Source organism: Lutjanus erythropterus, chromosome 15 (genome assembly GCF_056507025.1).
Source record: "Lutjanus erythropterus isolate fLutEry1 chromosome 15, fLutEry1.hap2, whole genome shotgun sequence".
NCBI classification, from domain to species: domain Eukaryota; kingdom Metazoa; phylum Chordata; class Actinopteri; order Lutjaniformes; family Lutjanidae; genus Lutjanus; species Lutjanus erythropterus.
The window spans coordinates 6,784,308-6,810,599 of record NC_139331.1 but is presented as its reverse complement, the minus strand read 5'-3'; the positions used below and the strand labels follow the sequence as shown (position 1 = coordinate 6,810,599).

The window sequence follows — 26,292 nt, the reverse complement described above, 5'->3', positions numbered from 1 at the left end:
GGTCAAGAATTGATGATGATGATTTCAGAGGTTTGACAAATTCAAATGTTTATGCACAAACACCGAGTCACGATCTTTGCTTATTCTGGTCAAACGTGCCACATTCACAGCACTCGTTCCTGACATTATGCGGTTTCAAAATGACCATTTTCTGCAGACAATGTGTCAAATCACAATAGTGTGACACCATTGTAATATGACTTAAAATGCAAATTTGAAACATGAATAAATCTATTTGTATTCGGCTTCATAATGGATTCCAGCAGCCTGTTTTCCTCCATACAGTACTCTGGGAGTCTGTGTCAGCCTGTGTTGCTCCTCATGGCTGACACACGCTGTAATAGAGTTTATTATTAAATCCACGACACGGAGGATAACATCACTTGAAGCTCGGTGAAATAATAAAAAAGCTCGCACAATAATTGAACGTGTCCTCAATGCAAAAATCACAGAAAAGAAAAACTCGCCTGACAAAAGACTGTGCCGCACAAAAGCAGCTGCACAGTCCACACACACACACATGCATGGACGCACATATGCCACTCTATTTTGCAATAACGACAATGAAGTGCCGGCATCCCCTCCGAGGGAAAGCCCATCGCAATTCTGCTAATCCCTTCCCCAATCAACCCGATGTCAGTGTCAACTCCTGATAAGCCCCTTAACCAACCAACCCACACACACACACACACACACACACACAAAAGCATACAGTTCCACTCACCCATGGCAAAGAATGGAATCCCCAGCAGCGTCGAGTTGAACTTCCCGTCCGATATAAAGAAGATCCCTGCGGCGGTCACGTTGGCGATGCAGATGGTCAGCACCCCCAGGAGGCCCAGGAACGGCTTCCCCCTCAGGCAGTCCCGCATGGAGCTGGAGATGGTGGCGGCCAGGAGCACCAGCACCAGGCTGACCAGCACCTCCCCCTTGGCCAGCACGCCCGTCTGGTGGAAGTCCCGCCACAAGCTGAAGGAGGTGAGCGACTGGATGTGGAGCTGGTCGGTCGGGTGGGGAGCCTCGGCCGTGGACAGCCGGCTGACCAGGGCGCAGAACTCATTCTCCCAGCGCTCTGCGATGGCATCCTGCACCACGGGGCCGTGGTTGCGGAGGTAGTAGGTGATCTGGACGGCGCGGGCGAACTTGACCTGCTGGTCGCGGCTGTTGGGCGAGAAGGACACGCCGCCCAGCTGGTGGCCGATGAAGGACACACGGCCATTCTGTAGGGGATTTAGAGATATCTGAAATTAGTCCTGATGCAGCAACATGTCCTCACACCTACTAGAGGTTAACACAAAGTGGATTTTCACTCCTGTCTTTTCCCAATTCCATAACAGAGAAAAGCCTGTCCAGTCCAAATCCCAGAAGAATCCCCTCCCCTTCCTGTCATTTCAAATATAGAAATAACTGACCTATTGTTGTTGTTATTATTTCCCCTCTTGTCCTGCTCTTGACTTTTTTTCCTGTCTCGTCCCAGATCTGTGAAGAATAGTGAAACTGACACCTATCCTGCGGGAATCACATGTCCCATGGGAAAAAAAATGTTAGCCTGTAATAACTACATGACAGAACTGCTCAGTGGCTAATGACTTCCAAGACACCATATATGACAGGTGGAGAATCCTGGCAGCGACAAGTTTACAGGATCTTAACCATGTTACATTAAACACGTGGTTAATGTTGTAAAATTGCCGCAGCTTGGTTAGGTCACCGGTTCCCAAACTTTTCATGGCATGTCCCCCCCCTTTCAGATGCTGACAAAAGTTCGAGGCCCCCCTGCCAAAAATTTTTGATCAACCGATAGCAATAATTCAGGATGGAACTGATAAAAATGATACAAGAAAAGTTGAATTCTAGTAAAATAAAGGTCAGAGACAAATAAATATTGATATTGAGGTATTTGGTCAAAAATATTTTTTATCCATGATTTCAGGCCTAGTTGGCACTATATAAAAATGTACTCTATTTAAGAGATAATATGTGTATCAGGTATGTATCTAAAACAACATGGCGTAACCAGGCCTACTCCACACTACACCCCAACAACGAGAAAATATAAATGTTCCAAGACCATTTTTTCCTTCCCGATACCAATTCTGATACCTGAACTTCGCACGTCAGCCGATACTGAGTACTGATCCAGTACAGGTGCATTAAAAAGTATATGTAACAGACCTGTACCCCTGTATGAATGTGATGTGATGTGTTTTGCCCTGACCTTTGAATGACCTGGCTCAGCTTTTCAGGTTAAAACTTGAACAAATATGCAGTGAGAATGAGTGCCACAGAACATGACTTTGCTGTATGTTGCCAGAGCATCAGAGGCATTTTCCGATACTGGTATCAGCATCAGAACAACCCTAAGTGAAACCAGTCGTGTTGCCCTTGACAGCAGACAGCAGTGACTGTGGAGCAGCCAGCTGTACAACATACAAGAAAGTTCCAGCCCCGCGGAGAGCAGTGCAGCAGGAGTTATCTGCCCTATTTGCTTCAGTGTTGATTTCACTTGAACTCACCTTACAGCTGCGGACAGACACGACTGTGAAGGTTGATATGCTGCCCCACCGTAATGACTAAATTTATTTAATTATATAGCACACGCGAGGCAATACAGTGACAAGAGTTTGGAGATAATGCAATTGTGCGAGAAGAATTGTGCAGAGCAGTGAAGAGTTCAGTGAGGCAGCTGGGACAATAAAAATGGCTCTGTCAGTCTGTCAGGAAGAAATACAGAACTGTAGCAATATGAGGCTATTGCTGGCACAACCTTCCTCATCTTTAACCTGAGAATGTTGCCAAGGTAGCACTGTAGATGTACACTGTGACACAAGTTACAATATTTCATGTTTTGAAGTAATTTGTTTTCAGCAGCAGAAAAAGATGGGGACCAAAGGATGTCTAAAGTAAGGTCTGACACAATTAAAAATGTGTCTTCACATTATGCTACTGCTTATCACCCAAAGCACAAAGGAGCACAAACACTTCTCCAATCATTTCCATCAGCTCAATACAAAGATTTGTTGTCACTGACGGCAGTTTCCACGTGTAAAGCAACTGAACCCTTTTAACACATCAGTGTACAATCCAAACACTGTTCTTAACACTGTGCTGCCTTCTGACAATATTCAGTCTTTGAATCTAAATTCAATCTCTTTCTTAAGACTATATTTTTCATGGCTAGTGGCTGGTGGTATTAGCAAACCATTTTTCTCGTTAGCATGTTAGGCTAATTACTTTTTTGTTAGCAGGTGCTTTTCAGTCCCCCCAAGATTTCGCGGGTTGTTTTGGGGATAGTTGCGCCCTGAATTGCCTGATGTCACGGCAGCTTTTCTAAAATACTGCAATGTATTTTTAGGCATTTTTTTGCAATGAACTTGCATTAGCAAGTGAAAAATCGCAAAAGACAGTTGCATTTTTTTTAAATATAATTTACTCAAATCAAAGACAACTTGTTCTAGGGAGAAGAAAACTGCACTATATGCTGGCTGTTCTAAGTAACCTTAGCAAAAAGGCTCAGGAGTACAGAAACTCTTTTTGGAGCTCAAACCCAGTCAAAACAACAAGCAAAAAATTGTAAAATATAAAAGTGCATAATAACACAAATACAAAAACTGAGACATACGTGTATGATGTTTGCGAAGGGGACTGCTATGACTAGTAAAACTCGCAGGAAGGTATGATTTTTTTGTCAAATTTGTGAGAAAAGTTGCAGTTTGAATTTGAACAAACTTGCAAGGTCGCACAGATCTGCAGGGATGGGTTGAATTTGTGTGAATTATTGAAATCACAACATTGCAGCTTCCTGGAGGGACTGGCTTTTGCCTGTGTTTTTTGTATCGACATGACAGTTGGTAGTTGAGCATCCATAAGATGACAACAAGATACTATCTGGTTTCGGTGACAATTTACCAGCAACAGTGCACCGGTTACTTTGGCCACAGCCAAAGGTAAAACAACAAAACTTGTTCCCTGTAACTGTGCTGTTAGCTCTCTTATGCTGCCTTCAAATGGGGTTGTGTTTATGGTGTTCACAAGAAGAAACCATACGAATGCCCCGCTCTTTTCTTCTGAAAAAGGGTTCCAAGATCAAGACTTCACTAACATTTTAAGAATGTAAATTATATTCCCACCAGCCACATTTTTTCATTTTGCCATTGCATATACTGCATTATGTTACCCACATGATAGCTTGCTAAATTGTTAGCCTTGTTAGCCTCACATTCTGTTTTACAAAATAAAATACTTTCATAAGTACCTAACTTATGAATTTCAAAGCTTTTACGTTTCTTAAAAAAAGTGGTTCTGAACAAGGGGCTAAATGAGACGCTAACATTAGTCACTCAGGTGACGCTGAGTCACGCAACCATGGTGTTGTTTGTTTATATCATAACGTTACCTTCTGGTGATCACATTTTTTGCTCTGAAAATCATACAACTTCATTTGTGAAGATTATTTTGCTGGATAAAAACATGCAAGTATCGTAAACTTTTGTTCAGCATGGTGCTTTTTTTTCTGCTCTATTCCAAAATCCGATGGAAAAATCCCAATGTTTTTTGTACAGGGAACCAGGGTGATGCTAATTTCCTGGTTGCCCTACAAAAACACATCACTCCTGCAGCACTCGACATCCCAGCTAACGGGAAAATGGCACTGTTACAGGGTCTCCAAAACCTGATCCTAATCAGGCAGTGAAGGATTCGGTGTTAAAGATGATTTACTTCACATCTACCCAGGATAAATTGAGTATTAGCCCTTTATCTTAATGCACTTCCACAATAACGTTAGCTTCCAGGGATGAGTGAGCTGTAAGGTGAGAGTGAGTGACTCATTAAGAAATTCAGTGCATTTCCTGAATATTATGATTAATGCAATCACACACATATATCAAAGCTATATGCTTATTCACCAGGTCTAATTGCATAATATCTTAAAACACTTGACAGAATAAATATTTCCCCCAGTCCATTTAATCAGGAAACCAAGACACACCCACACAAGATTGTGATATGAATTTGAACTCCTGCATGACACTGGATTCTTGTCGCAACCAGAACAATGTCAGCTTTAATTTGCAGCTTATTGTAGATATGATTTATCTTGTTATGAACACAATAATCCAGCACAATCAAACAGCCACAATATGCCGTTTCACAGCAGGGAGCTTGATATAAATCTCACGCTTCCAGATAAATAAATCCCCCTGATTGTTTGCTTCAATTTCTGTAAACAATTTACTGCAGCAAGAGAAAAAAAGAAACATACAAAAAAAAGGGATGAGTTATTCAGCTTTGGCATTATGTGGGCAACGGGATGAATTACTGGTGGTGGACGCTGCACCTTGAAATCGCATAATTGATAACATTCATAGGTCAACAGCCGGGTTTCCTGTTGGAGTCAGACGTTTTATAACTGGCTACCTCTAATATATCAATTTATCAGGCCAGATCTGCACATTATTTTTGTACTCTCAAAACACTCCCACTCAGTGCTTCAGATTTGTCATTTCGTGACAGTGTACAAGTGTGTTTATGTAATGTAATCACTCAGTAATTGCTGAGGGAACTCGGAAAGCTTTAGCTCTAATTTCACTTGTGTAATTGCACAAAGCTCAAATCAATCTTTCCAACTTCGCTAAAGCATTTCAAATGGATCTCAACAGTCACAATTTGTCTAGAAACTTTTGCATCCCACACTGAGCCAACACATGCTTAGACTGCTGAAACACACACATGCCCCTCAAGATCAAACACAGTGAATAATGACACACAATCAGGGCAACAGTTTCTATTTTACCTACAAAATGTTTGTTCGGTGGAGCTTTTTAAAGAACGCTAAAGCTTATTTTCTATTCTTGTTTTTGGCATCATGCATCAAAGAGAAAAAATAGTTCCCTGTGTGTGTGTGTGTGTGTGTGTGTGAAGGAGAGGAAGAATGGGAGTAGGTGGGGGCTGGGACACCGCACAAAGGCAAGATGTGTGTATGTGCGATATCTGTGAGAAGTTGAGTGATGTGTGAAAAGGGAGGAAGTGACACCTCTCTGGCTTTCTGAGAGGAGATGGAGGTGACTGATGGAGGAGGTGGAGGAGGAAGCTTCCAGATTTCATGGACACAGTTAAATAGAAAAAGCAGGTCGGCAACGGGCTGCATTATTTTCATGGGCGGTTATTTTCTGGATTAACAGATTAATAGTTGTTTGTTTTAAAATGCCAGAAAATAGTGAAAAATGTCAATTTTTTTTGTTCCCCTCTCAACCAAAAGATTCAATTTATTGTCATACACTGTAAAAAAAAAAAAAAAAAGTTGAAAGGACTTAAAATTTCAAGGCAGTGCACTGCAGTACGTTTTTGAGTTTTGAGCCCAACTCAAAATAAACTTTTGAAATAAACTTTAAAAAGTTTTGCTGATGTATAATCTTTACTTGAGATAATTTGCTTTTCTTCTTTAGATAAACTGTGAACCTGATTTGTCTTTTTTTAGCGCCTGAAATATTAAATAGTTTTAAATGAAAATATTAAAACATTCATTTTTATTTAATTGTGTTTTGAGTTTCCAAAATTCAAAGTTTATATAAAGAAAAAAGTACATTATCTCAACAATGTTTTTACAGTGTAGAGGAGTAAAGAAACGAAAAGATTTGCATTTAATTTCTTTAAATTAAAAAAGCGCTCAAACATCAAAATAGTTGGCAATTAATTTAATAATCATTTAATCAATTAATCACTGCAGCTCTAAGAAAAAAAACATTTGATTATTAATAGGTTATTTCTCATTTCTAAGACAAACTAATTATAGATATTTTTTTGTATATGAAGTAGATTTCCAGGGTACAATAACTGTCTCAGAAAACATTCACGGTATTACACAATTATTTTAGGCATTTTCTCCCCTGAATGTGTGTCTGTGTGTGTTTGTGTTTGTGTGTGTGTGTGAGGCGACAGTTGACAACAGGTCTGACAGGCAGTTGATGAGGAAAGGAAATGTGCACGTGCAGGTGTGATTTCACGTCCCTTTGCATTTTATTAAATGACACTAGAGGCTTCCTGTGTTTACAAAAATAGACCCCTCTGTTTCACACAGTGTAACTGTCCACATGCATCCTTTACGTTGGCATGGATTTTAAGGATTACGTCCACTAGAGGGCGCTGCACAAAGTCAAACGTTTCTGACAAGAAAAATGGCAACACTGCGGCAGATTGCAATAATGTACGTCTTGAGAAGACGCAAATGCAGAGGCAGCATTGTAGATGGCGGTTTATGCAGCCATATACATAAACATGTGGATGACAGAGAATTCTTTTCACTAACTAAAAGACGACAGATGTCATTTAAAATACTTGTGGATTTTTACAAATTTCTGAACTATTGGCTACAATGCTCCCACAATTCTTGGAGGTACTGCTCTGTTTCTTTCATGTCTGTAACTTTTACAAAACGTGCACAAATATGGATGAAATGAACGCAGAGTACAGGCAGAAGGCTCCATCTGTATCCGTGGGCATGTCTAATATTAAGCATAACTGAGCCTCAATACAGCAGAATTTCATTTTTTTTTTTATTACACTAATATAGACAGCCTAATATATTTTTTTCTTTGTAACACTAACCTGATAGAATTCAAGGCTGTAGTTAAACAAATGTACATAGTATGATAACCATCACTTTTAAACCAGTATACCACTGCAAACTCACAAAGCATCCCTTTGTTAAAGGGGCGGTTCACCCCAAAATCAAAAATACCTTCTTTTTTTCCTGGCCTCTTGTGCTATTTATCCATCTAGATAGTTTTGGTGTGAGTTTCCGGTGAGTTTTTTTTTTTTTTTTTTGTGCTTTGACCACCACAAGCCGAGTGCCATTTAGTCCCATTAGATTGGAGCAAAGGCAGACATCTCTATGGCTGATATCAGAAACTCACACTCCAAAAATCTAGATGGATACATAGCACTAAAGGCCAAAGGAAAAATACTAATCTTTAATTTTAGTAGGAAAGAAAGTAGTTCCAGTAGATTCTACAGTAAAAAAAAAAAAAGTAGTTTCTACATGAAACTGCACATGGACCGCTCCACCAACCACATATCAGTATCATATCATATCAAATGTCTTCTGTGGTTCTGGAGGAGTATGGAAAAAAAAAACAGGCAGGAAAAATCTAATTAAAGATGTTATGGAGCATCCAATGTTTTTGGAGCTTCCCTCATACTAGGGACTAAAGATGGATTTACTGTACATTCCTCAACCAAATCCACAGTCCTCATTCTGTGCAAAAAAACTGGCTGAAACTGATATGAGGCTTCAGCAGTCTGAGTTAGACCAATAGTAAATAAACAAGTAAGTTTTTTTATGAAATTCTGCCTTTGTCATTCCACAGTGAGCCACAGCAGAGGGACAGTAACACAAAGTGGGGATTCAGTATTAACAAGACTATAACTTATACCCACTTTGATTTGTCTTGCTGACGCACCACATTAATTTCTGCTGAACTTAACAAAATGGGGACTGTGGATTTTGTCCCCCATCACTTAGATTGAAATCACCATAGAAGGGTTTTTTTTTGCAGCCAGTATGGACAGGAGGAAGAATTACGACGACCAAAAACCTTGTCAGCTGCTGAAAAAATGTGAATCATTTCTCCTTTAAAGGACCAGTGTGTAGGATTTTGTAGCATCTAGCGGTGAGGTTATAGATTGCAACAAACCCACCAAATGCTGCTGACCTCACCCTCCCCTTCCAAAATCGATTATAGCATAGTATCACAATATTTTGAGTCGCAATATTGTATAGATACACAAGCACCGATCCTTTATTACATGACTTAAATGCAAGTTAAGCTTTTTGTAACTAGAATAAAAATCAATTATTTTTCATGTCACTAGATGGTGCAGTATTTCTGGTGAGGTCAACAGAGGTCATGGTCAGCTGGACTGGTAGGTTTTTATGACAGTGTTGGCCAGTCAATCTGCTTGACAATTCAATTTTGCTGCAATAAAAATTTATGAAGCGAGATGATCAGACTGAAAACTTTATCTTATTACGTAAAACAGATGATGCCAAAGTTTGCCTCTGGGGACATAATTTGCAGTTGAAAAAGGGTAATAAATTGCAATATATAGCAAACTGTGTTGTGGGGCCTCTGATCATTCGCACCCTCCCCTTCCAGGAGCCATCTACGATGGCAGTGAAACTCATAAAGACAAACGCAAAAGGCCGATTCTAGAGCCAGTGTTTGATTTGTCCATTCTGGGCCACTGTAGAAACATGGCACTCCACTCCATGGAAGAAAACCTGCTTCTTCTGTAGATATAAAAAGGTGAATCAATAGTAACAAAACCCAACAATTCTTTTCATCAATACGTACTAAGACAAAAATGACGTTAAAAACGTAACAAGATGGAAATCACACAAAAGATGTATCGAGACTAAACAACGCAGAAAACATAACAAGGCAGAAATAATGTAACAAGACAAAAACAATGTAAAGGACGTAACAACAACATCATAAAAGATGTCACACGACAAAAATGACGCAACTAGAAAAAGTGAGGTTCAGTTAGCTTTGCACAGAACTGTCCTTCAAAGGACAACTTTTTACATTTATACTTTGAGTACATTTCAGAGCCTGTACCTACTAAAGTACACTTTTACTTGAGTAAAGAAGTCAGTACTTTTACCAGAGTCTTTCTAACACAAGTATCTGTACTTCTACTAGAGTAAAGAAGGTGTGTACTTTTGCCACCTCTGAACACCTTGGATGGACCGTTAAACATTCACATACATACATGCACTCACAAATACTTTCTTGTATTTTTGAGTTGTTAAACAAAACTATTCCACCTATTGATTACATCTTTAATCTCACTTTTTTCCAATCATTATTCCATAAGCTGTAGTCTTTATTAAAGAATTAAGTCACTCCCTAAAGAGAGGCCTTTCAGAGCTCTTCCTGTATTTCTGCTGAACTTAACAAAATGAGCACTGTGGATTTTGTCCCAAATCTCTTACATCAAAATCACTTTAGAAAGGATTTTTCTTTGCAGGACAGTATGGACAGGAGGAACAACTACAACAGCCAAAAACCTTTTCAGTTTTTCCGACCTTGTCAGTATTGTTTTAAGACAGAACTGATAAAACACGAATCCTTTGTACTGTGAGGGATTAAAAGCGTGGCTTCAAAGCACACGCTGAACTGAACCGCTGTAGCCATATCATAGGCTGAGCTGATATGCGCCCACTCAAAAATGTAGCTACAAGTCGGAGTTATGGAGATACCAGCAAGAACTGTGACTGGTTAGTATGAGCTGCTTGTATTTAAAGACTAGTGAAGGTGAAGACAGCTCGGTTCAGGTCTGTTCTCTTTTTCAGTAACACTCTTCAATCAATTGCAAACAATCTTGCAAGGCCATCTCCACAGCAAATAGGACTGTTCCAAAACTAATACCAGTATCAGAAATGTACCATGTAATTTATTAGTCCTGAAACTGGGATTCTGTTACTTTCCAGCAGCATTCCGTTCTCCAGTTTCGCTGATTGATGTAGAGCCCTGTAGTTCCTGTGACAACATAATCACGGCCGGAATTGTGGAATTTGAAAGAGCCATAATAGAGACTTCATTGGACTCTAGATTAAGTCAGAGCTAAAAGCTGATCAAAGATTGGAAAATATCACTACATAATGTGTTGTTATGAATGAGCCATTTATTCAATACACTTTTTTTAAAATCCACCACCACATAAGTTTTACAAAGAATCTGACTGTCTTGGAATGCTGTTTTCAGCAACAAAAGAAATTAACTTTCTTGACTTGTAAAATTATCTTTTAAATTGACGACATTGTTGGCTAGCTAACAAATGATGTAACATTTAGTTAACTTTTTAGCTAGCTAGCAAACAATAGTTTTTAGGGTTTTTTTTAACTTATCTTTCTAGCAAACAATATAACATTACGTTAACTTCTTAGCTTGCTAGCAAACAATATAATATTTTGTTAACTTTTTAGCAAGCAAACAAACAGTTTTTTTTTTTAATCTTCCTAGCAAAAAATATAACATTACATTTACTTAACTTGCTGACAAACGATATAATATTATGTTAACTTTTTAGCTAGCTAGCAAACAATATATATATATATTTTACTTTTTATCTTCCTAGAAAACAATATATGATTAAATTAACTTCTTAATTTGGTAGCAAATAATACAATATTTGTTTTTAGTTTGCTAACAAACACTTGTTTTTTTTTGTTTGCTTGTTTGTTTTTACTTTTTTTTTATCTTGATAGCAAACAATATTAAATTTGTACACTTTTTAGCTAGCTAGCAAGCAGCACTCAAATTTATTAATATGTGTTATTCATGTCACAATTTGTACAAGATTTCTACTAGAGGAAGTAGTTCCTACATGAAACTGCTCACAGCAAGGCATGTGGATTATCTTCTTTTGCACTCATGACCGGGTCATGAGTTTTGGGGAAACTGGTTTTGAATTTTTCAAATATATTTTTTGGCACTTTGAGCACCACAAGCTCAGTGCAATTCAGTCCCATTATATTGGAGAGAATGAAGACATCTCTATGACTGATATCTCCAAAAATCGGCAAATCACACCAAAAACTCTAGATATATAAATAAATAGCTCCACAGGAAATATGTGTTTTGGATTTTGGGGTGAACTGTCCCTTTAAGGTCTTTAATGCAGGAGACTGAGGATTGTATTGACTCTTTTTTTATTGGCATGCACCCAAATGCATCTTAGGGCAAGCCAATTACTGACACACATATAGCTAACACCACCAACCAATTCCTGTGCCTCGTCTGCTCACCCATCCTCCAATCACAGCCCGTCTCCCTGCAGCGTTTTAACTGTCACACACCTCCTTCTGCATATCAGCTGTTTTCCTGCTTTCTCGCCACCACCGCAGCTGCTCTCCCCTCCAATTTTATGATTTATTAAAGAGAACGGGGGGTGTAAAACAGACGCTGACCTTAACTTGACATTGCCACGCAGCATCCAACCCAAACTGCCCAATAACTTAATTCAATCCAGCACTCAATTTCACTGTCCTCTCACCAATGTAACAAGAAGCTTGATCTTGTCAAACACAATATTATTAGTGTTAGAATAATGTAATGCAGGAATAGCACACCTCTGCCTTTATATATAAATCCATTTACACCAACAGAGCTTTTATCTACGGAAGCCTGGAGCAGCCAGACTTGCTCTTTTATAAGGTCCAGTTTTATCACAAGATCACAATTCTCTATGACAAGTATCTCATTATATTGAAATATCAAACTGGTATCTTAATCTAATGGGTTGAAGTGATAAGTAGCACAAAATCTGATCAAGACAAATCACTTGATCACAAGCATGTGATCATTTATATTAAAGCACATTGCCTATGGGATGTTGATTAAATCATATCTGCAGATAGGAAACATATCTGTAACATGCCTGTAATGTATGTTTCTCATGATCTATCTTTTTTAAGTGATCCAGAGGTCTGGCATTGTGTTCACCTGGCTCCCCCGTTGGAGAAGCAGCCAAGCCAATCACAGCTTTCCTGGAAAGACTGAATGGATAGAAAAATAATGACATGAATGGAACTAATGCAGCAATACAACTTGTACATTGACTTCCAGATATAACAACTCATAAATCAACATATTTCTAAACCCTAAATTATACATTCCAAGTCCACTACGGTCCGCCGAATGACGTAAATTTCGTCATTATTGAGTTTGAGTTAACATCCACATAACTCCAGTTTGTTGAGACCGTGCAGATTTGTGCATGACTTTTCCATAAGGCCACTTCACTACGACACCACAAATACACCTGGTATTAAAATGGGATCTATATACTGTTATGTTATCCAAATTGCTAAACTCATAGAGTGAATAATGCATACACCTTCTGGTGAACCACCATGGGACCTAACTTTGCAAAAAGTATGAACCCTAGTCAATGGCGAGACACAAATTAATTTTCACCTTTTGTCAGGATTATGTATCCAGATACAGATCACATTTTAATACCAGGTGTAAACAGAGTGCAAGCTAATGAATATGATCTGCGCACAATGTGGAACACAGACTCCAAAATGTGGTACAAACAGAACTCCTACACATCCATAGTGTCCGCAGTTGTTCATGTACACATGTTTTTGAGCATAGTCAGGCTTTAAAGGGATAGTTCACCCAAAAATGAAAATTCAGTCATTATCTACTCACAGTCATGCCGACTGAGCGCCACGTTTTCTTTGTTGGTCTGCAAAACACTGCTGGAGTTTCACAGGCAAACAATAAAAAAAACAAAAAAAAAAACATGAAATGCCTCCATGCTGCTTGTCTGGCATAGTCCAAGTCCCCTAAAGCCCCGTCATGCCGTTTGCACACCGTCACACCACATATACTCCCAGTTCAGTCATTGTGTATGTGCATTGTGCATGTGCACGAGTGTGACTGCAAACAAAGGATCTACAGTGAAAAATCAGGTTAAAAACATGGTGTAAATAACATTTTTAGTCAACTTGGCATGCTGAGGCTTGCTGCTTCCTCAGGAACAGGAACGTCACTCTTTACTGACTAGTTCGGACAAAAAAAAAAAAAAGGGTTTTATACTAGTGTTTTCTGACCAGCCACCTCTGTGACTGCCTGCTGAGGTTCAGACAACTAAACTACTTGAAAAAGATTGTGGTTTAACGTAATATACCGTAATGTACCTCCTTCTCACAATCACCGCTGACTATTGGGCTCACACAAGAACCAAACCCCATTCTCCTATGTCAGAGTCCTGCGTTCGAACTACCCATCCACTCCATCTTCCTCCCGCCGACTGTTCTTATTACTTTGACAATTTGTGTCCATAACAGATGTTAATCTCTAACATTTGGGCAACTGCAAAACAGGCGTCCATATTTGTATGACCTAAGACAGGCTGTGCCCTGACTGTCAGCGGGGGAAATCTCAAATATTTGGACCCTATTGGCGATCAGCAGATAATCACATAGCAGCGTTGCCATATGTCCAATCTGTTGCTGCAACTACTTTGGCACTTCAACCAGCAATCAACAAGCTCTAATTAACCATCGGACATTAGCAGGATGTGGGGTTGCTGGTGGCATGAATACAGGGTGATACCATGATGCAAGAGCTGGCAGGTATTTTTCATATTTCTTATATCTCTCACTTCCTTCCAATGCTGCTTGATAAAGTTTATATTGATATCTATTTCTATCTCGGAATTGTCCAATTGTTCATACAGCCCCATTTCCTACATCTATTTCTCCCTCATATTCCTTGATGTATTTTTATTTGACAGTTTAAAAAGATAACACAACTGAAAATACAGCAGACAGGGCAAAACAAAGAATATATATTTTAAGCATTTTCTCCTGGGAACAGAGCTAAAGTTCAGCTCAGCAAAAAGTAGGACTTTTTTTTTTTTTTTTTAAACCAAGACTATGTCTGTCTAACAAGCCCAGAAATAAACCCTAGTTGTGATATCAAAGAGGAGGATGAGGAATAAGAAGTCAGGCAAATGAATTAGCCCAGACAGCTCGTCAAACAGGCAGACAGAGAGAAGAAGGATTCAGGAACATGGAGGGCACAGAGTGGCTGATACACCGAGAGCAGAGCTGGAGAGGAAGGAGGTCACGTCAACCTTCAAGAGCAGGAGAACTGTGATTCACGTTGGAGAGGAATTAATGATAATGTGAGTGTGCCTGAGTGTATATGCGTACTGTATATGACAGCCACATGTAAGCACGTAGATACAGCAAGACTTAAAGGGTCAGATCACCCAAACTGAAAATGCGAAGGGTCTGTTTTCACCTGGATGAGGTTTAGGCAACAAAACTACTTGTTTGAGTTCACTAAAACATCACCTAGGTTGTAAATAGCCACATTTACACCCCTGGTACAAACAGAATTTTTGGCTACGGACACCTGGGTACTTGTCTCTGCCATCTTCAGCTATATACATGCAGGTGTACAAAGCCACACTGACTATTTACACCCATTTGTGCAGATAGCATCGTCTCTGCTTTGCTAGGCTAAAAACACATGGCACCAAACTACTTGGTTAGGTTAAGGAAAAGATCACCTGGGGTGTAAGTCATAGCAAATATGACTATTTACACCTAAGGTGTAAATAGCATTGTTGGCTACGGACATCTTGGGTGCTTGATTCTGCTATGCTAGGCTATATACACTCACCTCAGTGTCAGAGATTGATTACTGGTAGGGCTGTGATGGTATGGATTTTTTGTGACCGTGGTAAAAAAGCCACATACAGCCATGGGATGGCGTTTGACTGTGGCTGCCCAAATAATTGCTTTCTTGGGCTTTATTTAAGGATACTGTCATAGGTCTACCAGAGTTCCTTTAAGGCATAGGGCAGCGTGTAATGTGTGTGGCGTGCAACTTAGGTAGAGAGAGCAAACAGCAGACTGACAGTAGCAGCACAGCGAGCAGAGCAGAAGTAACCTGTCAATCTGGCAGTAAATGCACAGTACAGGTTACAGGGTCTCAGTAAATAAATGCTACAGCTTCTTAAGAGCAAGAAAAGTTATTTCCCAATTAATGGAAAAGTGAGGGGTTAGCCACAAAGTAACCTGAGCAAGGAAGGCAAATGTTAAGCTAATACTGAGGCTAACTCTAGCATTACACCTTTGCAGCTCCGGAGTGATTGCATCCCCTTCAAAAGTTTGTAATCCAGCTTCGAACTGGAGCGTTGATCCATCAGCTACAAGTCCCAACCTGGAGACTAGGATTTGAGCTCTGTGTCAAACTGTAAGTCAGTCTTGATTTTTAACTAATGGGTTGGGTTTGGAAAGATCATGGTTTGCCTCTGCCATTTGGGTGTAAATAGTATTTTTGGTTACAGACACCTGGGGGCTTGTCTCTGCCTTGCTATACTATATACACACCATCAGTGTGGCAACTTACACCCTCGGTGCAAATAGCATTGTCTCTGCCATTCTATATTTAAAATATAAAACCCAGTAGTAAATAGCCCCACTGGATTTTCCACCCTAGGTGCAAATAGCATAGTTGACTACTGCCACCTGGGTGCTAGTTGAATTTGCCTTCAAAAGCACTTGTTTATTATTATTAGAAAATGATTATTAGGACATTTTTTAATCAGAAATTCAAAAGTTAATTGGTTCTAGCATTACAAATTTAAGGACTCTGTACACCAAATACTGTTTGGACTGTTTGTAGGGTGATAAAGTGCTATTTGAAGATGTCCCATTGGATTTTTCCACTATTTTCTAACATTTTATTACTTAAAAACACAATCAGCAGATAAGTTGACTATGAAAAATAGTTGCAGCCTTTATGGTTATTTTCATTACTCATTAGTTGATAAAACTGTCTGAAACCCAAATATATTCAGTTAATTATAATTGTGAGGCCAGAAAGAGCAACAAATTGTCACTTTTGAAAAGCTGAAACCATCAGATATGTAGCACTGTTTTGCCTAATAATGATTCACACAATAGAATCTCAGCAGTAACTTATCTTTCCAATAACAATGTCCATTCACACAGGATAAGTCACAGACCTCACTGTGAACAGTGCTCTTTTGAACCACTTTAACCAGGGTTGTACATTAACTGTGGTCGCAAAAAGTTCACTCTGTGGCCACCAAGTTTTATCCCCATATGCCAGATTCCTTTGCAGCTTTTAGTTCAACATTCTACTATATCAGTACTCGTTAGGTACTAATATATTGTGGCTACAGTATGAGTTTACTGACCCTACTCAAACTGCAAGAGCAATTCTGACAGAACAAACACAAAAGGAAGACTATGAAAAAATTTTTTTTGAATCATATGGAAGCAGGATTTTAAGTGACTACATTATGACACAACTAAGGACGTAATTACTGCTCTATGCGCTGCCAGTTTTCTCAACTAGCTAACTTTTCATCGGAAACATTGCCTTCAGGAAATACCACATCACAATTCAAGTGGACAGTAATAATGTCACAGTTAAAGAAGTCCCAGTTTATTTGTGTTAAACTGCCTTTTCTGTATTGGTTTTACATAACTTTACATTTGGGTCACCAAATATGTACTTTGGCCACCAAATTTAGGAGTTTGGTAGCCTGTGGGGCAAGTGGTCAAAAATACTTGTGTATTATGTAACCTCAAAAGCACAGTACAACAGACAAAACTCCAATTTACTTGAGCTGTATTGGAGCTGCAGCAGTAGGACTTTAGGCCAAATATCACAACTTTTAAATATGAAAATCGAAGCATTTGTATTTTCAGGTGAACTATCCCTTGACAAAAAGAGATATTACTGCATACATGCCCACAGTATGTGTTGAGCTGAATCTGAGGACATGGGGCTAAAAAACTACACTTCCCAGAGTGCACCAGGAGCAGCAAAGAGGTGCTTGACTGATAATCGCTGATTTAGAGCACCTGGTAAGGACAGGGGGAAGGTCGGTCACTTACAAACAACCTGCAGAGAAGGAAGAAGCAAGGAAGAACAAAGGGAGACCCAAGTCCACTCAGATTCAGCCAAAAGACGCCAATGGTTGGTGATATGTTTGTTTGCTTTGTTAGTGTTCTGATTTTGTGTTCAATTAGTTTGAATTAAGGTATTTTGTTTTGAGTTTAAGTAAAGTGAAAATGAAGGATACATATTCTGTTAAATGTTAAAATTTTGCTAAACTTTTCTAAAATGTTGACCATTCTTTATTCAATTTAAAAGGCTTAAGTGATTTAATTTAAAATGATTGATATGTCAACTTTTTGGTTCTGTTTTTGATGTTAATTTTGTTTTCTGTCTTTAAAGGTTAAAACCTATTGAAATACCAACCAACTAAGGTGAAAATAAAAGTTTGAGTTGGATCTTAAATTGAGTTGTCCTCGCGTCCTTTTGGAGGGAAAGAGAGGTGGACTTGACAGTATGACTGCATTTAATACAGAATATATTAAACTACCTGAGTCTCCCAAGTGACTGTTGATTCTGTCTGTGATAAGACAGTGAGGTGACTCATTCTAATTGCGTGGCTTTATATTAAACAGTATGCTGATCATTTATATAATGTGCAGCTTTGTTGAGTATTATGAAACAGTAAAGTGATATAATTTTTGACATGCCATAGCAGAAAAGCACAATAACAATGGAAATGAACCATTGTTAATGTTATTAATTCCACCTGTGCATGTCCAAATGTCTGCAAGTCTTTCATATAAAATAATTACTGTCAACGTCAGGTGAAAACCAGATTATATCTCCTAAATGCCAACGTTTTTATAAGCTAAGAAACACACTCTTGCTTTTTGATGTGTAACAGTATTTTCAAATTATTATGTGTTTTTAAACTGTTTCAGGGCTGCAACTAATGAATATTTTTTGATTAATTGATTAGTTGTTTGGTCTATGAAATGTCAGAAAATGGTGAAAAATGTTGATCTGTGTTTTCCAAAACTCAAAGAGACATCCTTAAATGTCTTGTTTTGGCCATAACCCAAAGACACTCAGTTTACTGTCAGACCAGTAAATAAAAAAGAAAAGAAGCTGAAATCAGATAATTCTGACTCTTTCTCTTTAAAAAATTACTCAAACCAATTTAATTGTTGCAGCTCCAAACTGTTTCTCAAAGGACCAGTGACAAAGGATTTAGTGACATCTAGTGGTGAGATTGCAGATTGCAACCAACTCACCTCACCCTCCCCTTCCAAGCATGTAGGAGAACCTACAATGGCTGCGAAACTTGCAAAAAATGTGAAAGGCTGTATCTAGAGCCAGTGTTTGGTTTGTCTGTTCTGAGCTACTGTAGAAACATGGCAGTGCAACATGGGGGCTTTTCTTTGTCTTATGAGAAATACATGTGATTCTTATTTTGGGCTTACTGAAGTCTCATCTGTTTCTCCTAAACCCTCCCTTAGGAGAAAAAAGAGAAGCAAAACAAAAGAAAAGCAGGGGATCTTTTGCTGAGCTCACAGGTGTCTCAAAGATTTTCTCCTTGACGACCATATGGTGCAACAAGACTTTAATTTGACCACTGAGACAAATTTAAGATCTCATTTAAGACAACAGAGTTTTCTTTTAGGTCTCACTGTTATCTCAAGAGCTGATTATTAAAACAAATTCAAGATCAGTGCAGTGAGACAAAAAAGAACATTTTCAGATCTTCAAGTGGGCTTAAATTGGTGTCGGGCTGAGATGAGACAGAAGCTATTCCTCAAGAGCCAAATTTAAGAAGTAAGAAAATGGTCTCATAGTGGTCTTAATTTTGGCTAATTTATGTCTAGGACACGCAGGCTAGACAAAGACGAGATCTTATTTTGAACTTGTCCTTTCCTCATATGTATGAATATTATATTCCATTTCTGGCATATTCTGACAATAATTGTTTTTTTCTTAAGCCTGTTTATTGGATTTTTTAAGGGCAGATAATGTATAAATTACAATGTCATGCACTCTATGAACACAGAGTGTAAAGGTAAGGCAATGTCCACTTAAGACAAAGCACCAGGATTGAAAGACAAACACAGTTAAGGTAAAGTGTGGATCAAAACCAGAGAAGTAAATAGTTTGCGCATTATGAGTAATTATTAAATAAAGGAAGAAGAAAAAACAGATGGAAGATACCAAAACAAACAACAAACAAACAAAAAAAACTGACAAATCTTGAGAGATGCACTTTCTTATCCTGCCATTGCATATTCTTGGCCTGATTTCTGAAGACGTGCACAACCATTGCTCCAAATGGACACGGGACACGCAAGGCAGCCATGATGCATATGTCAACACATAGTTAAAAGCAAGTATATCTCTGGTAACGATAAATGGAATAATTGATTATTAATCCACTATTAAATTCATCGGCAATTATTTTGATAAGCGATTAATTGTTTCAATTTTTTTAGGAAAAGACTACTTAAAAAGAATCTGATTTCAGTTTCTCAAATGTGAATATTTTCTGTTGTCTTAAGTCGTTTGACAGTAAACTGAATATCTTCGGATTGTGGACAAAACAAGACATTTGAGGACTTTGGGAGACAGTGATCAACCTTTTTCACTGTTTAATGGACCAAACAACTAACTGATTAATCAAAACGTAATAACCAAATCAGTCGCTAATGAAAATAATTGCTAGTTGCAGCCCCAACTTCTGGAATTACACACTGGACCTTTTTCTTAGAAAGTCTAAATCGACAAATTTGAAGATGCATGGTTTTCACTGGAGAGCGATGACATGCAGAGGAAATAAAAAATCGTTTTTTTGGTTTGATACACTGCTGCGGTGCTTCAAAATCAAATAAACCGGCTTATTAAGGGACAACAACAACAACAAAAAAAAAACCTCAACCCCATGTATTTGACTCCCACTTGTCATCCCTTAACCTGAATATGAGGAGCCAAACAGTCTGCAGCAGGACGATGAATGGCCTCGCTGCTCCACTCAGACACTGATGCCGCTCGGATGGCTCGCGCCGCTGTGGCAGCTCTCAAAGGAAGTTACAACCTGCCATGCTGGAGAGCAGCTCGTGATACACTGAACATGTGCTCGTGTCAGTTGGAGCCTGCAGAGTGTGTGTGTGTGTGGCAGTGCAGTGGTGTGTACTTCATAATCTAATCATCTACTGTTGCAGAAGCTGGTTGTTATAGTGACTTATGTTTAATGTATATACAGTTTTTATGTATGTTACTGGTTACTACTGCTTCTTATGTATTCATAAATACAGTTTATACATATATTTATATACTGTAAATATCTTTTACATGCTTTTTAAATACATAACAGACCTGTCTGCTCTTTAGTGCCACAACAATCAGTCATTAAGTATTTTTTTAAGAACAAAAATCTAAATTCTCTGATTTCAGCTTCTTAAATGTTAATATTTTTCATTTTCTTTACCATCTTATGACAGTAAACTGAATATATTTGGCTTGTGAGTAAAATAAGACATTTCAGGATGTCCTCTCAGGCTTTGGGAAAGTGATCGACAGTTTTCACTGTTTTGTGACAACTATTCATTGATTAATCGAGAAAATAATGACCAATTAATCGATTGTGAAAATAACAATACTAGTTGCAGCCCTACTACTTTTTCCCTTTATTGTTTAGTTTCATTGTCTTCGTTCTTAGCTGTTATGTCAGTTCTATTCCTGTGGAAAAACTGGCGTCAAAAGTCCTTTATTCTACACGCATACTTATCTACACTGTAAAAATATTAGCTTTATCTTTTATCTACAGTCTTCTACGAAAGGATACTACTACTACTACTACTTGTTTTATGAACCAGTATTATTATCGTTATCTCCCTTTTTTAAGAATAAAGATAATAATAATAATAGTAATAATAATAATAATAATAATAATAATAATAATACCTTCTTATCTTATATGTTTTTATCTCGTGCTGCTTGTTTTTACAAATGTAATACTTTATCTTACATGCTATTTCATGTTTGTCATGTACAGTGTATCATGAAATACAATGAGTTGTCATATGAAATGTACTATATAAATGAAGTTGACTGCATCTGAAAAGACACGAGTTAATTTTGTTATGATTCAAAACAAATGAACCTTTCTTATCAAATAAACTTGATATTAATTCAGCTGTATTTGAGAAAACATGTTCAATAAGCCTGAGATATTAAGTTGAACCAACAACTCTTCAATCACACTAACAAACAAATTTGATTTCCTTTAACATTTTCTCAGTTTGAAGACTCACTCCTTCATTTCAGCTGCAGTTGATGCTGTTGGAGCTACTTTGTTCCAGCACTGACACGAAGACAATATGTGAAACTGCTCCCGGTCATTTTATTAAAGTTTAAGCATAAGAGTGTAGGGACTGAATTCAATATGATCCTTCATCATCTTTGCAGGGTTTTTATTATTGTGAAAACAAACCTTGACTTATCTTAAAAAGTATGAGACGTAAGGTTTTAGAAGTACAGATAACTTTTTATTAGTGTTGCATGTTTAAAGCAACACAATATCCAGATAAAAAGATACTGAAAAAAGTTCTATAAAAAGTGTTTATTCAACATATCAGTTCAGTATAATCTTGATTATTCTGTCTTAAATTTGGCTTCTGACAAAGCAAAACTAGACAGTTTTCAGTGACATTTCCGGTGCCAGAATAATTATAAATATATTTAAAAAATATAAATATATAATATTTTTAAAAATCATCTTATTTTGTGCACCTAGAGCTTTTGCTTTTTCCTGTGGTATCTAAACAGGTATCGGGTGTCACATTTTCATACTAGTACTGTATCACAGTTTAAATTCTTGTGTCATGACGTCTCTATTAGAGACACACAGCAGGTTTTCATCATATTTGTTTTCTCCAAACTATAAAGAAGAAGGGTCTCGGGAGAATTTTAACTCTCACACAGTGCATGCTGGGAAGTCTGCTAATATGCAGGTCATGTTTCTTTAGAAGCTTAATTTAACAAGTTCAGTGAACCGCACTGACTGTACAGCACATTCATTCAACTCAACATTTCAAGCTGACGACTTCAAATGACTGTTAGAAGAATTTATGTTTTTAAGTTCTGAAATTTTCTAGAAATACATATTTTTTTAAATTAAGTTTAATTAACTTGAATAAATAAAATGTGCATATCTACATTAAGTTAAGGGGAAAGATTAGTAGATTCCACTAAATGTAAGAGGGGGGTGAACGAATTTTGTGACACTGTATTGATTCTCAAAAACCCTGCTTCATGTAAGGCTGCAACAATTCATCGATTTTTAAATTAATCGCCAACTAGTTTGATAATCGATTAATTGGTTTCAGTAATTTTCCACTAAAAAAATTCTCTGATTTCAGCTTCTTAAATGTTCATATTTTTTGGTTTCTTTAGTCCTCTCTGACAGTAAACTTAATATCTTTGAGTTGTGAGACAGTTGAGGAGGTCATCTAAGGCTTTGGGAAACACTGATCAACATTTTTCACCATTTTCTGACATTTTAAAACAAACAACCATTCATCAGTTAATATGGAAATAATCATTAGTCGCAGCACTAGATACATGTAAGAATTCATGTGGTTCATTCTGGATTGTGTTTAAACCTCCCACCAGTTCACCCGGCCTTTCTGTGAGCAGTTTGCATGTTCCCTCCATGCCTGCGGGGGTCTGCTGTGCTCCAGTTTCTCCCACCACCAAAAAACGTGTATGCTGGGTCACTTCTCAAGTCAGTACCCCTGACCGAGGTGCTGACTTATAACTGGAGTCAGTCTTCACTGTAAAGCATCTGCCCACTGCTTCTAATATGATGCAGAGAATGCATAAAGTTGGCTTTAACCTTCACTGTTAGGACTCTTTCTACATTTTTTTACTTTTTTCCTAATTAACTCTAAAATTCCTAAAAAATTTCAATATATCACCTTGCATATGGTATTGCGTTATATCACAGTATATTGAATCCTAGCCTCTGTATTGTGATATGTATTGTATCACCAAATTCTTGCCAACTCAGACCTTCTAACTTCCTGTATGCCCCCTTTTATAAAGTGTTGACAGCGATGTAAAACCAGTCAGATTCCTTGTACGTGTGCACATATTTGGCCAATGAAGCCAGTTCTGATTCTGATGTAACATCAAACCTGTACATGACTCTGAACGCACCTATGCAGCTATAACCTTGCACTGCACTCGGTTATTGTGTGTGGCGATACGTAATCTGCAACTGCCACAAAAAAACCTGGACAAATATTGCATATCAACGCATGTGTGCAACAGCTTTTTAAGACGAGCAGCACTGGGCTCCATCTGCAGAGCACATCTGCACCTGATGCTGCTGAATGAACAAGTGCACCTGTGTGTCCACATGCAGCATCCTGACATGTTTGGCGGCTGCTGTGTGTGTGTGTGTGTGTGTGTGTGTGTGCAGTCAGATCCCACCAAAGAGCCAGGCGAGCAGGAGGTGGAGGTGGTGGGGGTCTATTAGCTGCTGCTGGAGCCATGTCATGCTGCATGTGCGGGGAAACACTGCATCAAAAAAAAAGAGACAGGATATCCCTCTGTGTGTGTGTGTGTGTGTGTGTGTGTATGAGAGAGTGTGTGGGGCTACATGAAGCCAATCAATTCACCTGCACCAGCAACTGCAAAGCCGGTGTGTGTTTGTGTGTGTGTGTGTGTGATGGAGAGGCTTCCCTCTCAGATATGTAGCAATCTGCAGCCTGAGAGAGCACTGCGTTCATTCAGAAATTATGGCAAGCTCGGAGGGCCAGTCTGCTACAGCTATTCACACTGCTGCTGCTGCTGCACCGTCACCATGCACACGATGGGGGGGTTTTTTGTGTGTGTTTTAGTGTGTGTGCAGGCCTCACCTTCAGTGTGGTGTTGGGATAGCTGACGGGCACCTTATGGAAAGTGCTGTTGGAGAGCACCGCCTGCCTGATGTCTTCGAAGATGGTGATGATATCATCCAGCAGGCAGCGCTTGTCCCGGTGGCTCAGGACGCAGAGGTGCGCGAACGTGTAATTGAATCCCTTGTAATTGACGCGCAGGTCCAACACCTGCTTGTGGACCTGCAGGACCTGGTCGGCCAGCTCCAGGATGTTCCCCCCGGACTTGGCGAGCAGGATCAGCCTGCCATATCTGCCGGGGGTGTGCAAATCCGAGTAGAGCTTGTGCTTCGACTGGTCGATGGAGAACAGGCTGTTGGCGAGACTCCGCTCGATCTTGGCGAGGCTGTGCGTCGGGGCGACCAGCACCTCCAGGTCGGTCTCCGGCTTGAAGCGGCTGAGCACGGTAGATCCGAAAATGATGGTGAGGACGGCGGGGACGGTGAGGAAGAACACGGGGTGCCTGCTAACGAATAAGCCCAGCCAGTAGAACGAAGCCTTGAGCCCTCTGTGTATCACTTGCCGCAGCATCCTCCACAAAATCCAGCTTGCAGATGCCCCGTCTCCTCCGATGAAGCACATGTGACATCAGACTCCGATCCCCGGCTTTAGTCCAATTCGTAAAGAGAATTACACCGCCATGCATTCGCGCACACACTCGCACACACACTCATTCACACACTCACACACACACCTGGAAAAACGGCACTGCAGCAATCCGCGGGCAAGACGCACGGACACACACAGACAGGCGGACGAGTCAGAGAGCCATCGTGCATCGGCCGATCGAGAGCAATCCGCGGCGTCCGTCCGTCTCAAGCCATTCCGCCCGCTCCGTGTGGCGCTGATGCTGATGGAGAAAGGAGCTCTTCTTCTTCCTCGCTGCACCGGCTGCAGTGGCAGCAGCGACGAGCCGCGGCGGCGTGAAGTGCATGTGTGCCTCCTCTCCTCACTGCCGTCCTGTCTGCCTCCACAGCGCTCACACAGCAGCGGTGGCGCCTGATTTATGTACTTAACTGTAACCATGTGGCGGGGTTGAAGGAAGGAAGGAGGGAGGAGGGAGGGAGGGAGGGAGGGAGGATGGATGGAGGAGGAGGGGTGATGTGATGGTGCCTGGTTATTTTAGGAACAAGTGGAGGCAACAGGCAACATGAGAGTTGTAAAATGTTCCTGCAGGTGGCTGAATGACCAGAAGCACTCAGAGGGATGAGTCAGTGCTGGCTGCTTCATGAATGGGGAAAACCCACCGCGTGTTGAGCTTCATGCTGAGTGGTTTATACAGGCCAAGCAGGGTGGTGTGACAGGAGCAGCCAACACAGACCCCCCTGGTTTGCTGGGTCAAAAATAACATGCCTGTTTATGTGGCTTGTTATACAGCAAGATGTTTGATCATCAGCGGTCATTATATGTAAAATTTCTGCATGTCTGAAAACTATCCCAAATGTTTCCAATTATATTCAAACCCAGAGAAATCTGTGCTTTTTTGAAGGTAACGGTAGCTACCTGTAGTTAGTTAGTTGTTATAAAGCTATGATATGTAACTTTTTTGCATTAAAATGTCTTAAAGGCTTAAATTGTACACTTACATTACCCCAAATACGCTGAGGAATCCATATTTTTTTAAGGTGGCAGTATGTTTCCAAATACCCATTGTTAGCTAGTTGCTATAAAGCTATAATATGTAACATTTCCACAAATGTCTAAAAATGTTGGACATATGTTACACATTTTATTGACTTGTTTGCACTATTCCAAATGTTTCCAACTATGTTCAAACTCAATACAGAAATACATATTTTTTGTCAGGGTAATGTTGTGTTTCCAGATAGCGGTTGCTAGCTAGTTGTTGGGAAAACTCAGGATACAACCCATCAGGTCTGGTGTGACTGATTCAGGTAATACAGACCACTCGTTGCTTGTTATATAGCAAGGTGGTTTAACATTTGAGGCTATTATAT

The 26,292-nt window shown here is 39.3% G+C and overlaps 1 protein-coding gene across 1 annotated transcript in view; it reads right to left on the bottom strand.

Moving 5' to 3' along the window:
- ptchd4 (patched domain containing 4) overlaps nt 1-25,351 on the bottom strand; it is a 29,754-nt gene extending 4,403 nt beyond the window's left edge. Inside the window, exons 1-2 of the mRNA XM_084738040.1 lie at nt 24,317-25,351; nt 725-1,220 (exon numbers count right to left, since the gene is read on the bottom strand). Of these exons, the coding sequence (XP_084594166.1) occupies nt 725-1,220; nt 24,317-24,916 (1,096 nt within the window). The 5' untranslated portion in view covers nt 24,917-25,351. The remainder of the gene's footprint in view (nt 1-724; nt 1,221-24,316) is intronic.
- Between the last annotated feature and the right edge of the window lie 941 nt (nt 25,352-26,292).